General features: G+C 36.5%; 1 protein-coding gene and 1 non-coding gene across 2 annotated transcripts; both read left to right on the forward strand.

Moving 5' to 3' along the window:
• The first annotated feature begins 1,072 nt into the window (after window positions 1–1,072).
• Window positions 1,073–2,842, forward strand: LOC141661690 (zinc finger protein WIP6-like). Its single transcript, XM_074468695.1, has 2 exons — window positions 1,073–1,868; window positions 2,266–2,842. The coding sequence occupies exons 1-2, from the start codon at window positions 1,485–1,487 to the stop codon at window positions 2,731–2,733; spliced, it is 852 nt and encodes a 283-aa protein (XP_074324796.1). The 5' UTR covers window positions 1,073–1,484; the 3' UTR covers window positions 2,734–2,842.
• Window positions 2,843–21,982: 19,140 nt separating this feature from the next.
• On the forward strand, window positions 21,983–22,089 carry LOC141662612 (small nucleolar RNA R71). Its single transcript, XR_012550718.1, has one exon. It is a non-coding gene; the product is annotated as a small nucleolar RNA R71 (small nucleolar RNA).
• The last annotated feature ends 325 nt before the right edge of the window (window positions 22,090–22,414 follow it).

Raw genomic sequence — 22,414 nt, forward strand, 5'->3', positions numbered from 1 at the left:
TGTATCAGATATGTTAGCGATTTGAACTAGGTGTAAAGACCTTGTAAACATAATCCGTCAAATCAAGATGTTGATGTTTGATGAAGCTGGCTTGGTATCATGTGAATGTATCAATAAAAGAACTTTTGTTGCTTTATATTTATGTGTAAATAAATCTGATGGAGATGACCTAGCTTGCTCTCCCTGCTTGTTTTACTCTCTGCACTGTAACATCTCCTTTCACATCTCTTTCATTTTCTCCTTTCTTAACAAAAGTGGAAAGTGTTTGAGACTAGTCCTCACTCTCCCTTTCAAATTGATTTAGTTCAACATAACAATCTATGCAAAATGACTACGTATCTAAGTTCTACCAAAGACATTTATTCTCTTCTAAAAATTGTGATGCACTCCAAAAAGTGCAAAATAAATAATTTGTCCAGGTTTGTTGTTAAGCTAAACTGTTCTCCGTAGAATTAGACCATAAGAAGTGGCGACACTTGGGCCGCTGCCGAATCCCCGAGTCGGATTCTCGGACACACGTATCCTCGTATCGGACACGCGGATTCTTCCATGATACTAATGTGAAATTTTATCTTTAAACGTTGTAGTTAAAATCTATTTTAGCAAACTATATTTACAAAATTAAATATCTATGTCTATCAGTTGCTACAAAAGTATCTATGCAATTTTTGGTTTTGTTAATAAATTTTATTATGTTTAACATAATATATATATAGGAATATATATATATATAAATTTATTTATTTTTTCCCGTGTTCCCCGCACCTGTATCCCCGTATTTTTATATTTATTGAATTCTCATATTCACACACTTCGTACTCGCACATTCGCACCCGTGTCCTTACTTTCTAGATTAGACCCTATTCTCTTGTAAAGTTTTGCTCCACCGTGCAAAACATGTTCAAAACAATTATTCTCGTTGTTAAGCTAAATTGTTTCCCGTAGAGTTCGATCCTATGTTATTTAATATATGTATATAAATACTTGCACAAACAATAATAATAAGAAAATATAGCAAGCGAGATAGAGGCATGAAATGGAAAGGGGCATGGTTGGGAAGCGAGCTATGCTGTGGGGGCATGACAAGGGCAAGGGGAGAGTGTTGGTTCACCATTCTATGCATTTGATTTCTTCCACAATTTTCCCCTCCTTGCCGATCGCTTGTCTCCTCCAATTTCCAAACAAGCCAAAGCACAACATTTCAATTTTACTTCATTCCACGTGCACACACACATAAATAGATACACATTCAAACTCTCCTCGCTCACTCTTCCTTCTCTCTCTCTAGTTTTATATAAAATATGTGCTATGCATATGTAAAATCCACATAACCTAGGTAGCCTATATAACAAACACATTATCAGCCACACACATATATGCATCCCTTTACATTTCTTTATCTACTATTGTCTGCCTTGTTCCCCACTTAGCTTTCCAATCAAAACCTAAAAACTCGTTTATGTTTTATTGTTCTTGCTTTCACCATGCAAGCTACCACTTTCTCATACATATCTTCTACTAGTGAAAGTGGTTGTTGTTTGGATGTTGAAGATCAAGAAGATGATGAATCAAACATTCTTCTTTCTCTTGCTCCTCCTGGCCAACAACAACTCTCTAATTACCAAACACGCCATAATTATCAAAACCCTAATTACTCTACTATCAATAATCATCAAAATGAAGTAACCGTAGCTCTTCATATTGGCCCTCCTACTCCTGGAGCTTGTTCTAGCAACCCTAATGGCACCGTCGATGCAGCCAATGAAGCAAAGTATTGGATCCCCACTTCAGCTCAAATCCTTATCGGTTCAACACAATTTTCTTGCACTGTTTGCAACAAAACATTCAACCGTTACAACAATATGCAGGTTTTTTTTACTGTTAATACAACATTTTGGATCTATCTATCTAGCTAGGGTTGCAATAAATTTCATTTTTGTGAATAGTTCTTTTCAAACTAAATAGTAGTAAGAGGCAAGAGCTTTGTTAACACACAGTCTTCTCTATGTTATTGTTAGGTTTTAATTAGTTCCGAATGTTAATTAATCAACGGCTTAGTTGTTAGTAACTTCCTTGTTTACTTTGATATGATTTTTCTCATCTACATAGTAGTCTTTTTTGTTTATATTTATAGTCTGTTCATAGGTATATATATTGGGCATAAAATCAGATGTGGTGGAATTAATTAGTTTTTACTTGTATTTCTCTAATATATAATGTTAATCATGATGTAAAGATTTTTTTTTTGTGTGTGTATTAATGAAGATGCATATGTGGGGGCACGGTTCTCAATATCGAAAAGGCCCGGAATCACTAAGAGGGACAAAGCCGGCTTCTTCGATCTTAAGACTTCCTTGTTATTGCTGTGCGGAGGGTTGCAAGAACAACATAGAACACCCAAGATCGAAGCCACTTAAGGACTTTAGGACACTGCAGACACATTATAAGCGAAAGCACGGAGCAAAGCCATTCGGGTGCAGAAAATGTGGGAAGCCTTTTGCAGTGAGAGGAGATTGGAGAACTCATGAGAAGAATTGCGGAAAGCTCTGGTTTTGTACTTGTGGATCAGATTTTAAGCATAAGAGATCACTAAAAGACCATGTTCGTGCTTTTGGAGATGGTCATGCGCCGCTTTGTGAGGATTATGACTTGTTTGATGTACTTGAAGAAGCTGATCCTCATGATGAGGAAGAACATAAAACTGGAGTTCATCACGATTATGTAATGTTTTGATACATGATTGTAAACCCCGTTAAGTTTATTAATTAGATCTACGTAGCTAGCTAGTACTTCTGATATATCGTGATTAAGCTACTCCGATTTTATTAATTTTAATTTGTGTTTGTTGTGATAATATTTGTTTACTTGAACCTAATAGTATTAAATTAATACTCTACTCTACTCTACAAGGACTTGCTGGAAGGAATTTTCTGACAACTTAGACTTTAGCCCTTTCTAAGCAATGCTTTAGGGTTATTTTAAAACTTTCAAGCCTACATTAGATTGCATAACAGTAACGTTGTACGGAGAAAATGCACAGATTAAGATACATTGATTATTTAAATTGGAGAGAACTAAAGGAAAGGTTTGACCATTCCCTTTCTGCACAAATACAATTATTAGCTTGTAAAATATTGAAAATCAGTTGCACCCAATTTCATTATTGAAACACGATTAGTCGTCAAGATTTTCGGATACTCATCCTAGTACTTTGATTAAACTCGATTCAGTTGTTCTCCGATTTCCAAGTACTTGTCCAAGTTAACTAATTTTCACAACCCTCACGACTCTAATGGAGCAATTGAGTTATCTACTCTATGCAGCAAGTGAGAAATTACATCCAATGTAATTTAGTCTTGTGTAGCTTAATTAGTTGTGTACTGGATGTTGTACCTTATGTAAGCTGAAGCTGGTAATCACCACTTTGCAGTATATGAGATACTAAAATTTCCCTTTTCCGTTATACTGTAAAGAAGGGAAGGACGAAGCCAACAAATATACAAAATAAAAGGGGCTTGCAAGGGCAGGGGGGGGAGGGGGTTCAAAAAATATGGAAATCATTAATGAAGGGGTTGTGGCAGCAGATGAATAATGTAAAGAATCTAAAAAGTCTGAGATAATAATTAATACTACGACTCAGAGAGGGAGAGAAGAGAGAGCAAATGAAAGATGCATGGGTGGTCAAAAAAATGCAGAGCTCTCGTACAGGCCGCAGATTGATTCAGAACCTACTGTTCATCTAGCTAAGCAATATTCACATTTGCCCATATATAGCATACATATTTGAACAAGTAATATATATATGTATGGACTATGCATATAGTAATACTAGTAGTTAATACATACACAACACACTTTTCCTTTTGTTTTACTTTACTACTTTATCTCTGGTCATGGTGCTAGAAAACTTGCAGTAGAGTGAGTCTTTGCTGAGGATAAGTCACTCACTGAAGAGTTGGACTAGTACTACTACTAGTAGTAACACTTTGAGCTCCCCCTCCCTTTGTCAGATGAAACATTTGGACCACTGATACCCTCTTCCTGTTTTTGGGGTTTCACCCAAAGCCATCATCTTTCGCCTTTACAGACAAACAACAAACAGATCCCCTCATGCTTATGCCTAGCCTACTCTCCTGCCTAGCTCTATACATTTTACATGCCATATACAGTTTCATGTTCCACTACAAACATTCTCAATTCCTCTATTTTAATATACGTAAATCACCCCTTACATTTGTACAAATCACCCATCATAAAATAATAAAGAGATTTTTTCAAAAATATTTTTTTTTGCAAAAATACGACTTTCTTAAGTTTTTAGTTACAAGAATACGATTTCCAATTATTTTATTTACAAAAAATTGATATTGTAATCAGATGTGATCTCAAATCCAACTCGATGTAACTACAAATGCAACCAAAAAGTTTCAATCATTTTTCAGAAAATATAAGAGAAGTTGCATATATGGTTACTTTTGGTTACAAACTGTATTTTTGTAAAAAAAAATTCAAAATATAGTAAATCGCAAATAAATTTAGAAAAAAAAATAACATTTTTGATAATTTATCAATAATAAATCCGCATACCACTAGAACCATTGCCTTTACGTTAAAGAATGTTGCGAATTTAAGAATTTTAAAGTTTTTGTTCTAAATATGGTTTTCATTTAAGCAGACACCTACGCGACGCGTACATGTATAGATCAAAAGTGTATGTATATATAACACAGATGATTTTAGATCATATTAAAATAAATATATGTGTGTGTTAATAGTAGGTAGCTACAGACTTTTACTGTAGTTTCCCTGCTGCGAAGCCTGCGCATCTTTAATCGTGGTAATAATTCATAATAATCCAATGCTGGTGTTTGCATGCATGGCATGTATCTAGTCTTTCGGTTTCACCTTCACTTATCATCTTCGCCATTTTAGTTTTTAACTTTTTATCCTCTCTCTCTCTTCCTTCGATTAATTCTAAACTTGGTGCAACTCAGAATCCCTGTTTCTGTCTTATATTAGTAATTTTTAGGGGGCATTTGGATTATGTTCAGGAATCGAAATCGGGAATCAGAATAAAAAATATGATAATGAGAATGATGGGAATGAGAATGACATGAAATACTAAAATATGGGGAGGATATGATTTACACACTTTGGGATACGAGGTTCTCATTACATATACTAAAATTAATAATTCAAATACTAATACATATATATGATTGAAATTTTAATTTTCGTTAACCGGACTAATTAACAATTAACGAATTAATCATTAACCAAACGCTGCCAGATGTCACACAATAATACCCTTTACATACTAATTTCGCTGTAATCTATTATATATCTAATACAGCAACAGGGGGTTCGGCTGAGCAAATTTAATCATAAATACAGTAATTAATATTCATACATTATTTGTTTTAGCTCATTCATTATTATATAATTAATACAGATTCATTCATGTAATTTTTATTACCTCAATTAAAACATCATTAATATGCAACTCATTCATTATTATATAATTAATACAGATTCATTCATGTAATTTTTATTATCTCAATTAAAACATCATTAATATGCAAGTTATTAAAAATAATTTCTTCATAAAATTTACATACTCTATTAAAAAAAATTAGTATAAAAAATTTAAATGATAACCCTTGCATAAGAATTCATATAATATACAAGTTATCTCATCATTGATTTACTAATATCGATTCTTTGTTGCATACTTAATATATATATATATATATAACTAATTATTATATAGATACATGCATGCATCATATAATACATAAACTATCCCATAATTGACTTACTAATATCGATTAATTATTGCATACTTAATATATATATTTATTTATAACTAATTATTATAGAAATACATGCACGCATGAATGTATACATACGTATATACGTACATCCAAATATATGTACGTATGTACATATGTATATATATAATAATTTAGTTAGAGATGTTATATTTTCATAGCAGGTTTTTAATTATCAGAGCAATACAATAAAAATATTATATTACCCTCGGTTTATTTTTCCAATTTGGCATGGATAGTATTGTCTTGTCCTTTTTATTTGCTTCAAAAATTAGTAACTTGATCTTCAAATGAAATTTCGTTTTTAGTTAATGATTCAATATTTTTTATCTACAAAAAATAAAATTGTACTTATTTTTAAAGCAAGTTAAATTCTAAAAGCGAGAATACATACATTATTAATTATCAAATTAATAATATAAATAAGTGAATTTTAAATATAAAGTAAAAATAAATATTAATAGTAATAGTAATAATTTTAAATTTCATTAAAAATAAAAAATATTTAATTTGAATAGCAGGTCTATAAAATATATATTAAAAATTCTAATAATAATTCTAATAATAATAATTATTATTATTATTATTATTATTATTATAACAAAATAAACAATATTAATACACGAGAAACTTGAGTAAAAAATCATGTTATTTATAAAAAGTGATAGTACATTTAAATTATAATAAAATTTATTTTTACAAAATATTATTGTTCGTCATTAATCTTAATGATATTATCACAGTCAACCACTGACCTTTAATCACCTTTAATCACACAGTTGACTAGCATATACCATATTTATCACATTAACACTAATATTTAGATCTACTATAAACATTTGCGAATTAAATATTAAAAAACAAATCAACTAGACAAACTTATATATTAAATATGATTACGTGCATCGCAACCATTTATACCTTTAACTGAATAAATATTTATATCTAACCATGCCATACTTTAAGTATTATATTCTTATATTTACACAAAAATAAATAAATTAAGGATTTTCATATAGACATATATATATACACACACATATATATGTATATATAATATATACACACATATATATATATATGTATGTATATGTGAATTTATGCAAAAAAACCTTTAAATTATGGTCTTCATAATTCATAAAATATATGATAATGTTGTTTATATTGATATTTTACGGCGTCAACATGGCGACCAGGAAGCGCCTAGTATATCGAGAGATGTGGATTTATTAATATTTTTCGAGAGAGGGGAAAGAGTGACTAAGGTCGGAAATTAAAATTGAAGAATACTAAAATTTAAATAACAATTATAAAATAAAATTTTATTAAACAAACAATTATATTGTGTAGTAGTTTAGGCAATTAATGAAATTTATAAAAAAATTCCATAGATCGTCCTTAACGGTGGAAAATAAGAAATGTCACTGCAGGTCTCTACGTCAATTGTAGATAAACACTATTGCACCAATATTATCGCAATAAAAATCTAATTATATACACAAATAAATTCATCATCAGGAGGACAACATGAAATATTATCAATAAATATAACTAAAATAATATCGATTCGCTCAATTTAGAGCATGCCCGTGCATTGCACTGGGTATAGACGTAGTTAACTTCCAATTTTCCATCATATATGTTCACATTAGTTACGTATGCATAGGGTTCCTAGACTGTGCTACTAACCTCAATGCTACCTAAAAGTTACCTTGTCTCACTTATATATCTCAGAAAGAATTGATTATTAATAATCAATTGTTAATAAGTCGACTGTTGTACGTGAAATATATCCGGTACAAATATTAATATAGCTAGGTAATTGGTGGCGATAATTGCGAACAGGCCTTTGAGTGAATACTGTTCCGGTGCTCTGCAAACACTTATAATTATGTCGAACTGCTGTGAGTATATGTCTAACTACCTCTGCTGCCATGCACCCACACAAGTGTTGAGTAGTTTTTGGGACGTCATGATGTTTTTAAGCAAATTCATGACTTTTTGCAGACCCTTGCATATAGTATTATACTTGGAGTGATAACTTATGACCTTCAAATTTCACTTCTTTAGCTAAACATTGGTATTATACTTCGAATTAACGACATCTAAACCCGTATATCAACGTCTGCATACATAGCAAAAGCCAAAACTAGGTTTGCTATATACTGTTGTTATGGCTGATATATTAAGTTTCAAATTCTTTTATAATGATACTGTAATACATGGTGCATTGCACCTTGCAATTCCGATTTGGTTTTGGATCGAAATAATTTTTATTGGATTCATTTTCGGATTATGCTATAACTGGAGACAGTTTAGATGATCGGATCGGATATGTTCGGTTTGGGTTTAACTTTGATCAAAATCCAATGAATTTCAAGTTTAAATCGGATGAATTTCAGGTTTAAATCGGATTAATTTCATATTAAAATCAGACAAAACTTGGTTGAGATCATAACTTTCTCATTTTTTCAATTTGTGAGACTTCAAAAATTATTTTTTTATTAAATGTAGTTTTTTTTAATATAATCTAATGTACTTTTTCAAAAAATTATGATTAAATAATTATGTTATCATAAATATAAAAGTTTTTTAAGTATGAATTTTGCTTATAAATAAAAAAATCCTAAGAGTTTAATGTCTAGGGAGAATAAGTTATGAGAAATAATGACCACAATACACCAATTTTCAATTTCTAAGTGTCCAAAATATCGTTTGGCGGTGACTTCCGCCCGAATTATCCACCAATTACGCAGGTCTAACATGCGTATTTCATTTTTTAAAATTTTGTAACTTAGATTGAATAAGCATTATTCCTTTAAGAAAAAAAACATGCATGTTTTTTTATAATTTTTTTAAAAAAAATGAAATATGCATATCCCAAATACGTATTCGGTGGGTATTTAGGCCAGAAATTCGTGCTTTTAGGTATTTTGGGCATTTCAAGCCCAATAGTGGTATTTTGGTACAACACATGATCCGTTAAATTTTAATAAATAAACTAAACTCAGTTCTATCATTTTTCTAATTCGGATTTAGATCAGACCCTATATTTCGGGTCTTGTTCATTTTAGATAATATATTATTCGATTTTGAATCTAAAACCGAATCATGTTTTCAGACTATTTTAGAGTAAATTTGCGATTCGGGTAATTTTCAGATTGGTTTAAGTTGATTTTAGGATCATTATCGAATTATTTAACTCGAATCTCAGATCGGATCTAGGTATTGAATTATTTAATTCGAATCTCAGATCGGATCTAGGTTTAATGAATTTCGGTTCAATTTTTCGGACCCATACCCATTTTTCCATGTGCACTGAAAAATTAAACCCTAAATTCCGACCATGCTTACATTTTTCAATTTTATTTTTGTTTTGTTTTTGTGTTGCGCGTCCTCGTTTCCTGATACATATTCCATGTATATTTTCTTATGTAAAATAATGAATCATTCATATTTAAAATGCAAACATCACGGACATGCACAATGGAGGGGGGGTGCCCGAATCGGGTCCCAGATTTTTTCTCGAATAACATGACATCATATTTTTACGTTATAATTTATGGGTGGATATGTATATACGCGATACTAGCTTAATTTTAGAAAAATTACTTGTTGAAAGTGTGACCCTCATCACAAAAATAAGAGTTGTAACGTGTAATTGGCAGTTTATAACCCTTTTTAGGTGTTTTTCAATTCTGTCTCTATAATATTTTTTGCAAGTTGCACCTTTAACTTTTAATGTCATCACTTCATTCTGCACCCTGGACTGTTTTCGGTCCAAATTGAATGTTACCTTTAGTTTACCCATGGTTAAAATCGAAGAAGTTCCAGTCACCAAGTGTTGGTCCCTAACAATGCAACAAGAATTACAGAAGGAGGGTTGAATGGGATTCTTGAAACTTTTTCACAAATAAAAGTGTTCTAACTTAAATATATATCAGTGTGAATTGATTTGCAGAGTGCGGAATAATAACTTGAAATGAATCAAAACACAAGTAATTAAAAACACATGTCTTTAAAAACTTTCTGGTGGATTTGAATGTATCCACCCGAGATATATAATATATCAAGAGAACTCTGTGTAGCAATTAGCTCACAGCTGCTTACAAATTTTACAACTAAGATTGCAGAGAAATGCTAAGAATACAGCTTACAAATGTTTCTCTCTTGGTTGCTTGGTTAGTTGTTCTATTTGCTAATTCTTGGTTTATATATCACCAAAATTACAAAAGTAATAAGACAGGATAATAAAACAAAAACTATCAAGTCTAATACTATGCTACTTCATTACTCTTTTCCAGCATCTTTAAATATCTCCATAATAGCATGGAAATGACAATGCTTTTTTGTTCTCTAAAACCCAGTTGAATAGGCTTTCACATTCCATTTGCATACACTCGACGCATGTGACTGTGTTGTCACTATCAACAGATGTTTGAATTTTTTATCCGTCGGGTTCATGATCATCCGTCGAGTTCATGATCATCCGTCGGGTTGTCTTGTTGATCATCCGTCGAATGGCATTGTTGTTTATCCGTCGGGTAGTAATCTGGCACTTGACTTCATTTAATTTATGCAGAATTACAAGACATCATCTATGTATAATTAATCAACCTATTATGTATATCTAGTTAAAGTCAACATGACTTGAGTACTACTACAGAATCTAAACAATGTGTATGCAGAAATCTGCTACAGACTTATTATCACATAAGCTACTCACTTGATGGATAATAAAACATCATCCGTCGGGACTATATTGAGTCATCCGTCGGGACTATAATCGTTATCCGTCGAGTGCTATATTTTTCACTAAGTAAAATCTACCAAGTTGCTTTGTTAATGAAATCATCAAGTACATAACATATTCACAACAATCTCCCCCAATTTATGTCTACTGGAATTGTAGCCATAAATTAAGAGTAACTTGATGATAACAAAACACCCTAAAGATACAACTTTGAAAGTAAGTAGATAAAACTGTAAAGTGCTTCTATTAACAAAATGTACAAAGTTTAGCTCATAGTCATTTTCAAGGTGCTCCTCTAGCCTGAGCAGATTTATCTAGTTCCTTGAAGGTCTGGATCTCTTTCTAAGCTTTCTGTTGTTTTCTTCTATCTGATTTTTGAGCTGTCTGTGGAATTCCAGTTCATCAGATTCTGAGAGATTTAGCTTTTCTTGCATCTTCAAAAGAGTCTCATTGCTAGAGTTGCTCAATTGGTCTTCTAATCTGAAAAATCTTCTAAATCCTTTGTTATTCATGAACTCCATCAGCCAGTAGGGCCTTAGATGCACTCATATCCTTGTGTAAGGAATAATTAGAGTCTTTGGGAGTGCATCTTTAGCTCTAATACTCCTCAGTTCTTCAATCTTCTTTAGAACCAGTCTTCTTGCAGTTATATTGAACCCAAAGTTCTTCTTGAAAGATGAATAAACCTTTATCAATATAGCTTGGCTTTCTTGAAGGATCCTGTGAAGTGGCCATTGAATATCCTTTCCTCCCTTGTTCTTGAAAACTAACCTTTCAGGTATATTTTTATATGCATCAATCCCTCTCACTTCTTCTAGTTCATCTAGATAGAGATTTAGATCATAGAATTCCTTGATGTCACACAAGTACAAGTAATCTCCCTTGTTGACTTTAGATTGAGCTTTGACTAGAGATTTGGATTTGAGAGGTGACAACTTCACTTTCTTGACTGCTCTTGACTTTGTTCTCTTTGGCTTGTTAAGGATTGGAAGATTGAAGTCAGGAATTGGTAGGCTCTCTCAGTCTATTGGATCATCCTTAGGCACAATAGATTCACCATGAATGTTCTTGTAAGGATCCACCACCTTGATGTCTTCAAATACCACAGAGGGTTTTGATGCTTGAGTTGTAGTTGGAGTGGAATTGTAACACCCCCAAATCCGGGGTCGGGGATCCGGGTTGTCACGAGTTCCATTTCCCTTAATAACACCCAATCTCAATAAATAATCAACTACTCTGTACTGTGACCCCACAATAAACACACACACCACAAGTTATAGTCTCAGAGATGAATATCCAAAAATAATCACAAGTCATTTTATTTCACAATTATCTGCCAATACACCTTAAAAGGGTTTCTGAATAATTTACATTTCTTTGCCATTATTACAATTCATAAATATACATAAATCTGGTACATCAAAAGTTGAAAGCCTAGCCTATTGGTAGTTCCTACCTCAGCTACAACGACATCAACGCCTATAGGAAACTGCGGAACGTTTCCTATCCGCTCGCAAATTGGGAGCTTGGTCCTGTTCATCTTGTCTATCTGATGTTATGTGATGAAAGAAGAAAGCAAGGGTGAGCAACAAGCCCACCAAAATAATATGTATACTGATTAACATTATATGAGCATACTCATAGTACTCATGAAAGTCTTGGTCAAAAGAAATGAACCAAGCTGATATCTTAATGCGATGAAGTCGCAAAATATTCCGTATATATACATATATACTTTTCAAATCTTGGAAGTCCTCTTCCATGCATAATATACACAGAGTTCCAGTTTATAACTGTATAAAAATATCGCTGCAAGGTGATCTCATATATCTAACCTTGTCTCAACGTTTTTCAGAAAATCTTTGTTATTCATAAGATAATCATTAACTGGATATAAGTTGAAAAGATGAAGTTACAAAATACTCCAATATACTTATATCTTTTCCGAATACTACTTGAACTACCACCGTTCAAGTTATAATTAGTTTCAGAAGTTCATCACATAGATGAGACTACAAGACAAGATTTAAATAGATTCAATCCTTGAAATATCATTATAAATAATGAAGTTACGAGATGCTTCATTAAGTCCCGATATATAAATATATTCATATATATATCTCCCATACATTTCCTGAAAACCTCTGTCATGTAAAGTATGAACAGAGTTGCAATATTCCATAAATTTGGAAAGGAAAGAATTTTGGCATAAACCCGATATCTTGCTGATCAGGCAAAGATACCAATAAGTAACCTTTTCTACTAGTAGATGGATGAATCCCCCACCGGTCATCACCCTGGCCTCATTAGGACCTTGTGCTGGACCGCCACCCGGCCTCTTACGCGTTGATGGACTGCCACCCAGCCACTTACACTTTGATATACCGTACCCCGGCCTGTCGCTGTTGGGGCGAAAACACGCGCTAATATTCACGCAAGTATACGCGTTCGCAAGTAATATAGAATACTTTCTAGTTCGTTCCCTCAGAGACTCAGACTAATTTATTGTCTAATTAAACTCACTCACCAATGTATGATTACTTCTCAATGTTAAGATAATAACACTTAAAATTGTTGATCAAATATTAACTATAATTAACTACTTAATTAACCACTTAACTAACACTTCAAATTATCAATAATAAAACACTCATGAGATCACAACTTCATTATTACTTCCTTCTATAGCCATTGTTATTACCTTTAGCATGTGACAGTGATGATATTAATCGAATAACACAAAACTGATAAAAGCCAACTTTCATTGTACTAATACCATTCTACCAAACATCCACAATTAAGATAGAAGTTGAATAGTCATCAATTATGTTGAGTTCCTATATGTCTACAGAAATTGACAACACAACGATTTAAGCACAAGTTATTTCTTTTGATTACATAGGGCAAATAAAACTGTTAGAGTTACCCACTAATCATGCACAACGTACATGAACCTATGCTAGCATGGCAAGTTCTAAATCTCAAGATCCACCGTCGCTTCACAAGAGATTAACACCCTATCTTATATGTTCGCGACGCACATAAGACGAATACGCACAACCAATACTAGATATCATGCAATCATCACACACTAAAGTATTAAACAATTAACTAAAGAATTCCATAATAAATCCGTTGTAACCCCATGATCACGATTAGCCCATAATAGAATTTATCGCCATCATGGGTTCATATGAAATCATGACAAACAACACAAGAAAATAATAACTACACTAATTATATTAAAACAGAGTACGTCACAAGAGTAAATAAGTCAAAGCAAGAAAACTAGCATCCAACATTACAACGAAACAAGAATCACAAGAATATATGCTTCCTCTTCGTTGCGGTGTGCTAAATCGGTCTTCTTTCTTATCTCCTTTGCTTCTTGCGTAAAACACAATCTAAAACATAATCTCCTTAATACTCTCTATAAAAATGTCTCAAATCTACCTATATAATAGTCCCATAAAACTCAGATTACATAGAAGTTGAAAGCCACACAGAAGTAGAAGTCTAAAATAATTCAGCTTTTTCCCCGACCTTGCGCGGCCGCTCAGCATATCTGCGCGGGCGCGCAGGCTGCTGCGCGGCCGCTTAGCATTGCTGCGCGGGCGCGCAGGACCCTATTGGAAAAATTCCAAGCTTGCTCCGTTTCTTCGCCGTAATCTGCCCATTCCTTACCTCTCGCAATGGTGAACACATGCCAAGGCTTATTCTTGATGATTCCTCCCCCGAAATGCAACTATTACCCTGAAATGCATAAACACTAGAAAAACGCATCAAATACACAAAATACTTGATTTCAAGACACCAATTTAAGCCATTTTAAGACGTTCTAAGTGGTGTAAAATGCCACTTATCACACCCCCAAACTTAAATCGATGCTTGTCCTCAAGCGTCACAGACTCAAAAACAAATACAAATATGCATGAATGCAATCTATATGAAAATGCAACGATCCCCCTTACTATAATTAACCAACCAAATTGTTACCTCTCAACGAATGCAGTTAGACAACTAAAGATCAATAAACTCATGCAAACGGACATACAGCCAGAAACGTGGTGTGTGCAAATGCTTAACAGATATGCTTCGGAACTAGACCAATTATTATGACTAGACTATCTTCAAGGCAATCCTACGATTATACAAAGAATAAAAAATTCTAGGCACAAAGTGATATACAACACTACAAGAACTCTGGAGCTTACTACGGAATCGTGCTTTTTATTTACAACTCAAATGCTTATTTGACCGTGCAATGAGTGAGGTCCACAAAAGACTTATACAATGGTATCCATGTAACGAGCGTTAGGTTAGCGGATCCCAGACTCTAAAAGCCTTAGGTCACTAGGCACAAAGTCCCCTAAGAACTTAATAACTCGAATACCAAAGAGCCCACTCTTGATCAATTATGCAATTTTTTTTTTTTATAACTTCTGAGCAAGTGCGTTTCGCTCCATCTTACTCAACCCTAGACTACTCGCAACATAAGCGAGCCGGCTACTAGCCATTTGACGCCTAGCCACAACTAGCAACAACTTCCATATTTTTTTCTCCAAAAATTTTTCTTTTTCATGTTTTTATCACTAAGAACCTATAATCGAATTCTAAGCATAATAAATAGATTGACCTTGAAAACAACCAAATCATAACAACAATCTAGCCCTTACGCCTTCTTTAAGACTTAGTGGACTTACAATTGTTTCTAGCATGCATATCAACCTACACAACTTAATATCACTTTAATGCTATCACTACACTCGCATCATATCACAATTCAGTCGATAAATCATTGCAAAAGGGATCATAGTAAATGCATGAGCTACATGACATTCATAAAAAAAAACTATATGGCATAAATTATGCAACTATATGAACTAAACTATCATGAATATGCAACTAAATGACACACACACAATATTCCTTAACTACCACCCTCAAACTAAAAATCTTCACTGTCCTCAGTGAAAGTAGTAGAAAGGAACACAGGGTATACCTACTCGGAGTCATCATCATCATCACCCTCAGTGGGTGGAGTATCAGGCGGCGGGTATGTAGAGTCCTCACCAAAAACTGGCCACTGGATATCAGCTCTAAGGCCTCGAAAAGCAGTCCCTAATGCAAGGGTGAGCTCCTGAGCAAACCTGCTCTGCGTCTCATACATGGCATCCATCCGCCGTGAAAGCCTCCTATACTGAGCATCACCCATCCCAGCACCCTCCTGAGCTCTCGAAGAACCAGCCTCACCACGCCCTGGCCTAGCCATAGTAGCACCTCGTGCTGGACGTCCTCCTAGAAGACGATAACCCAGCCCATGCTCCTCAGGCTCACCACCGGTCCACTCCTGCATCCCATTCAGAGTGCCGGAATCTATCGGAGCTGCTGGCAACTGCAACTGCTCATGAGCCGGCCAGTTCACTCCTACTGCTCGGCATAGCTTCGTAATCGTGGATGCATAAGGGATGTTCATATGCTTTGCTCCCCTCAAAAACTTCAGAATTCCTTGGTAGATAAACTCACCAAGGTCCACATAGTACTCATCATGCAGAATTCCCCACAACAACTGTGCTCTCTCAACTGTGACCTTGTGTGCATGTGAAGAAGGCAAAATATTAGCACATATAAATGCATTCCATGCACGGGCATACCTGTTCATGGCGATCGCCGGAAAGTGACGATACTCATTATTGGCTGGACTGCGGTTCCAAACTGTGCCCGGTCGACAGAGAGTCGCACAAATCAAATCCAAGTCAAAATCCTCAGCAGTCTTTTCATTCCAGTTCTCCTCCTCGGGCTTCCTCTCTCGCTGTCCAATCACACGGCGAATCGCCGCAGGATGATAATCAACTGTTAGCCCACGGACTGCAGAAAACCCATTCTTTTCAGCCTTCGTGTTCGCGTAGAACTCGCGAGCAACGCTCATCGGTACTGCTTCGGGTGACTCACAAAAAGCTATCCACCCCTTCTCTACAATCATGGGCAACAACTCACCATCCCTCCCTGATGGTAAAAACCCCCTCTCTTTCAGAATCGGCTTCCCCAACAGCCTAGTGTACTCCTCCTCCGCAGCTCTGTCAGTTAACCGAGGTCTTGCAGCAGTACCCCTCGATGAATCAGCAGTAGGAACTGTGCTGCTGCTGTCAATAGTGCGTGCTCTCTTGGGTGCCATTGATTCGTGAATAAAAGTAAGTAAGAACTGATTTTTAATGTTTGTGAGAGGGTTTAAGTGTAGGAAGTTTTGTGAGAGATATGTAGGATAGGTGTATGTATATATAGGGTGTGGATTAGATTAGGATTTGGAAATTAAGGGATAAAATGATGGGGTAGTGGGAATAATTCATGGGTTTATGGGCTACAACTGTTTTTGTGTTTTATTTATTTATTTTTTTTTCTCTGAACTATAAAAAAAATTCTGGAACTCGACCCCTGCGCGGCCGCTCAGCATATCTGCGCGGGCGCGCAGCAAGCTGCGCGGCCGCTCAGCATAGCTGCGCGGGCGCGCAGAGGGTCTCTGGAATTTTTTTTTTCAGCCCCTGTTTTCTGATTTTTTGTGTTTTTGGATAGGTTATTAACTTCTAAGGGTTCCTGTAACAATAATTCATGGGTTGCCTCCCACGCAGCGCTTCTTTTTCGTCATTAGCTTGACGTTCCGTACCTTTCTCAAGTAGTCAACAAATGGCACTAACCACCTCTCAGTTTGCCATGTCCCCATAGTAGTGCTTCAACCGCTGACCGTTAACCTTGAATGCTTGGTCCGAATCATTCTCAAAAATTTCCACCGCTCCATGTGGAAACACAGTTTTGACAATAAAAGGTCCAGACCATCTTGATTTCAACTTCCCAGGAAAAAGTCGGAGCCGAGAGTTGAATAACAGAACTTGTTGCCCTGGCACAAATAACTTAGGATGTAGCTTCCTATCGTGCCACCTCTTCACCTTTTCCTTATACATTTTGTTATTCTCGTACGCTTGAAGTCGAAATTCATCAAGTTCATTAAGCTGAAGCATTCTTTTCTTACCAGCTGCATCTAAATCCAGGTTCAATTTCTTCAATGCCCAGTAGGCTTTATGCTCAAGCTCCGCCGGTAGATGACATCCCTTACCGTACACCAACTGAAACGGTGACATCCCAAGTGGAGTTTTGTATGCTGTTCTGTAAGCCCAAACAGCTTCATCGAGCTTTAAAGACCAATCCTTCCTTGACGGACAAACAACCTTCTCTAGAATACGCTTTATCTCTCTGTTAGACACTTCCGCTTGACCATTTGTTTGCGGATGATAGGCAGTAGCTACTCGATGATTCACATTATAACGCTGCATAATAGAAGTGAACTTACGGTTGCAAAAATGTGATCCTTCATCACTTATGATTACCCGAGGCGTTCCAAACCTTGTGAAAATTTGCTTATGAAGAAAATTTAGTACTACCTTTGCATCATTTGTTGGTAAAGCTTTAACTTCGACCCATTTTGAGACATAATCGACTGCCAGCAAGATGTACTGATTATTGCAAGACGAGATAAAAGGCCCCATGAAATCGATTCCTCACACATCAAAGACCTCGACTTCAAGCATCACATTTAATGGCATCTCATCTTTCCGTGACAAATTTCCCACTCTTTGGCAACGATCACACCTTAAAACAAACTGATGAGCATCCTTGAACAAAGTAGGCCAGAAAAAACCTGCTTGCAGAATACGAGCTACCGTCTTCTCACCTCCATAGTGTCCACCATAAACCGTGGAATGGCAGTCTCGTAATATCCCCTCCGTCTCACAGAACGGGATACATCTCCTGATGATCTGGTCAGCTCCCTTTCTAAACAAATATGGTTCATCCCACATATACCACTTCACCTCATGCAGAAACTTCTTCTTTTGAGCGGATGTCAAATTAAGAGGCATTATATTGCTGACGAGATAGTTTACAATATCTGCAAACCATGGTTCTTCCTCCTGAATTGCAAACAACTGCTCATCCGGAAAAGATTCATTGATTAACGTCCTATCTTGTGAAGTAGAATCGGGATTCTCCAACCTAGAGAGATGGTCAGCTACTTGATTCTCAGTACCTTTTCTATCTTTGATCTCTAACTCAAATTCCTGAAGTAAAAGCACCCAACGAATGAGTCTCGGCTTCGAATCCTTCTTAGAAACCAGATAGCGAATAGCTGCATGATCAGTGAATACTGTTACTTTCGTACCAAGCAGATAAGATCGAAATTTCTCAAAGCCAAAGACTATAGCCAAAAGCTCCTTCTCCGTAGTGGTGTAGTTCAATTGGGCCCCATTTAAAGTCTTACTCGCATAGTAGACCACATGGAAGATATTTTTCTTGCGCTGTCCCAGAACTGCACCTACCGCATAATCACTCGCATCACACATCATCTCAAACGGTTCTGTCCAATCTGGTGCTGTAATAACTGGTGCAGTGATCAAACTCTTCTTGAGAGTCTCGAATGCTGCCAAACATTCATCATCAAATTTGAAAGGCACATCTTTCTCAAGCAAATTGCACAACGACTTAGATATCTTTGAAAAGTCCTTGATGAATCGCCGATAAAAACCCGCATGACCAAGAAAACTACGGATTCCTTTCACAGAATTGGGTGGGGGAAGATTTTCAATGACTCCCACCTTGGCCTTGTCCACCTCCAGACCCTTGCTAGAGACCTTATGCCCAAGGATAATGCCTTCACGCACCATAAAATGACATTTCTCCCAATTAAGCACCAAATTAGTTTCCACGCATCTTTTGAGTACGGCGCGCAGATTATTCAAACATTCATCATATGAGTGTCCAAAGACGGAGAAGTCATCCATGAACACTTCGACGTTATTTCCAATCATGTCAGAGAATATAGCCATCATACATCTCTGAAAGGTGGCCGGGGCGCCATATAACCCAAACGAAACTCTATGAAAAGCAAATGTGCCAAATGGACAAGTGAAGGTAGTCTTTTCCTGATCCTCTGGTGCAATACAAATCTGATTATACCCGGAATAACCATCCAGAAGACAAAAATACTCATGTCCCGCCAATCTGTCAAGCATTTGATCAATAAATGGAAGAGGAAAGTGATCCTTCCTTGTGGCTTTGTTCAATTTCCTATAATCCATGCATACTCTCCATCCTGTAACTGTTCGAGTAGGGATGAGCTCATTCTTTTCATTTGCGACCACAGTGATACCTCCTTTCTTAGTACACATTGTACGGGGCTCACCCACGAGCTGTCAGAAATAGGATAAATGATGCTTGCATCTAGCCATTTCAGAATTTCTTTCTTTACCACCTCCTTCATGATCGGGTTCAGTCTTCGCTGCTGTTCCACAGTTGGCTTACTACCTTCCTCTAACAGAATTTTATGCATACAATATGAAGGACTTATCCCCTTGATGTCTGCTATGGTCCATCCTATAGCCGATTTGAATTCTCTCAAAATCCTTAAGAGCTTGTCTTCCTCACTACCTGAAAGGTCAGCTAAAATAATAACAGGTAACGTAGATGAATCACCTAAAGAAGCATACCTCAAGTGTTCAGGTAATGGTTTGAGCTCCAAGGTAGGTGCTTCCTCTATTGATGGTTTGAGCTTCCCTTCAGCGTTCTTGAGGTCAGAAGTACCAAGAGATTCAAATGGTATGTCCAGCTTTCGCTTCCAGGGAGAAGCGTTCAGATATTGTAATTGCTCGTTGCTATCTTCATCATCACTGTCAAATTCCCCCACTAAGGCCTTTTCCAATGCATCAGACATTAGCATGTGCTCGAGTTCTGAAGTAACCGCGGAATCAATCACATCCACTTTTAAGCACTCCTCATCTTCTGTAGGGAATTTCATTGCCTTGAATACGTTGAAGGTCACATACTGATCTTGGACCCGCATAGTAAGTTCCCCTTTTTGCACATCTATCAAGGTACGGCCAGTAGCCAAGAAAGGCCTCCCCAAGATTATGGGAATCTTCTTATCTTCCTCAAAATCCAGAATAACGAAATCTGCAGGAAAGAAGAGCTTATCCACCTTGACGAGCACATCCTCAACTATGCCCCTTGGGTAAGTAATGGAACGGTCAGCCAATTGTAGCGACATGTAAGTGGGTTTTGGATCAGGCAGATCCAGCTTTTTAAAGATCGACAAAGGCATTAGATTAATGCTTGCTCCCAAATCACAAAGGCACTTGTCAAAAGTTAGATTTCCAATAGTGCAAGGAATGGTGAAGCTTCCTGGATCTTTCAGTTTTGGCGATAACTTTTGCTGCAGAACAGCGCTGCATTCTTCCGTGAGAGCAACGGTTTCAAGGTCATCCAGTTTCACCTTCCTTGAAAGAATAGTCTTCATGAACTTCGCATAACTAGGCATTTGCTCCAGAGCCTCAGCGAAAGGTATATTGATGTGAAGTTTCTTGAACACCTCCAGAAACTTCCCAAACTGTCTATCCAGCTTTTGTTGCTGCAATCTCTTAGGAAAAGGTGGTGGATGATATAGCTGTTTCTCCCCTGTATTAGCCTCAGGCAGAGTGTGTTCAACAGTAGTCTTCCTTGGTTCCGCCGCTTTCTCCTTTTGCTTAGATTCTTCATCTCTAACTTCAGCTTCGACTTCTTTTGCCTTTTCAGCATCAGCTACTTTTCCAGACCTTAAGGTAATAGCCTTGACTTGCTCTTTAGCTTCCTTCCTGCCTGGTACTTCCGTGTCACTGGGAAGAGTGCCAGGTTGACGATTGAGCACTGCATTGGCTAATTGACCGATTTGATTTTCCAAGGTCTTGATAGAAACCGCCTGACTCTTGCACAACAGCTTAAGTTCCTCAAAATCAGCACTAGTAGGTGCAGCTGCACTTCCCTGTTGAGGATATGATTGCCTTGTAGCATACTGCTGTGGTTGCTGGAATCCAGGTGGGTTAAACTGTTTACTCACTCCTTGCTGATATGTTGGCTGAATCGCATTCTGATTATTCCCCCAGCTGAAATTTGGATGATTTCTGTTATTAGGATGATAGGTCGCTGGTACAGGCTGCTGTTGTCGCTGATAATTATTCACATACTGAACAGATTCGTTGACAAGAGAACACTGATCCGTAGCATGAGAACCTGCACAAAGCTCACAAACCATAGCTATTTGATTAACTCCATACGTAGCCAGAGAATCGACCTTCATTGATAGCGCTTGGAGCTGGGCTGCAATAGCGGTGGCTGCATCAACTTCCAGAATACCTGCTACCTTGCCTGACGTCATCCTCTGAGTTGGATTTTGATGCTCATTTGCAGCCATCGTCTCTATAAGATTATACGCCTAGTATAGCTTTTAGCCCATAAGGCGCCTCCAGCTGCTGCATCGAGCATGGGCCGAGATTGGGCCCCCAAACCATTATAGAAACCAGTGATCACCATCCAATCCGGCATTCCATGATGTGGACATTTTCTCAACATTTCCTTGTAGCGTTCCCAAGCCTCGCACATAGATTCTGTAGGTTGCTGCGCAAACTGAGTAAGAGCACTCCTCATAGCAGCAGTCTTTGCCATTGGATAAAACTTCACCAGAAACTTTTGCGCTAGATCTTCCCACGTAGTGATGGACCCAGCTGGTTCCGAATATAACCAGTCTTTAGCCTTATCCCTCAGTGAGAATGGGAAAAGCCTCAACTTGATAGCCTCATCAGTCACGCCATTATACTTAAAAGTGCTGCAGATCTCGATAAAATTTCTTATGTGCATGTTGGGGTCTTCAGTTGCCGCTCCTCCAAAAGAAACAGAATTCTGCACCATCTGAATAGTGCCCGGCTTGATTTCAAAGGTGTTAGCTTGAATAGCCGGATGAAGGATGCTTGACTGA

This window comes from Apium graveolens, chromosome 5 (genome assembly GCF_009905375.1).
Source record: "Apium graveolens cultivar Ventura chromosome 5, ASM990537v1, whole genome shotgun sequence".
Lineage (NCBI taxonomy): Eukaryota > Viridiplantae > Streptophyta > Magnoliopsida > Apiales > Apiaceae > Apium > Apium graveolens.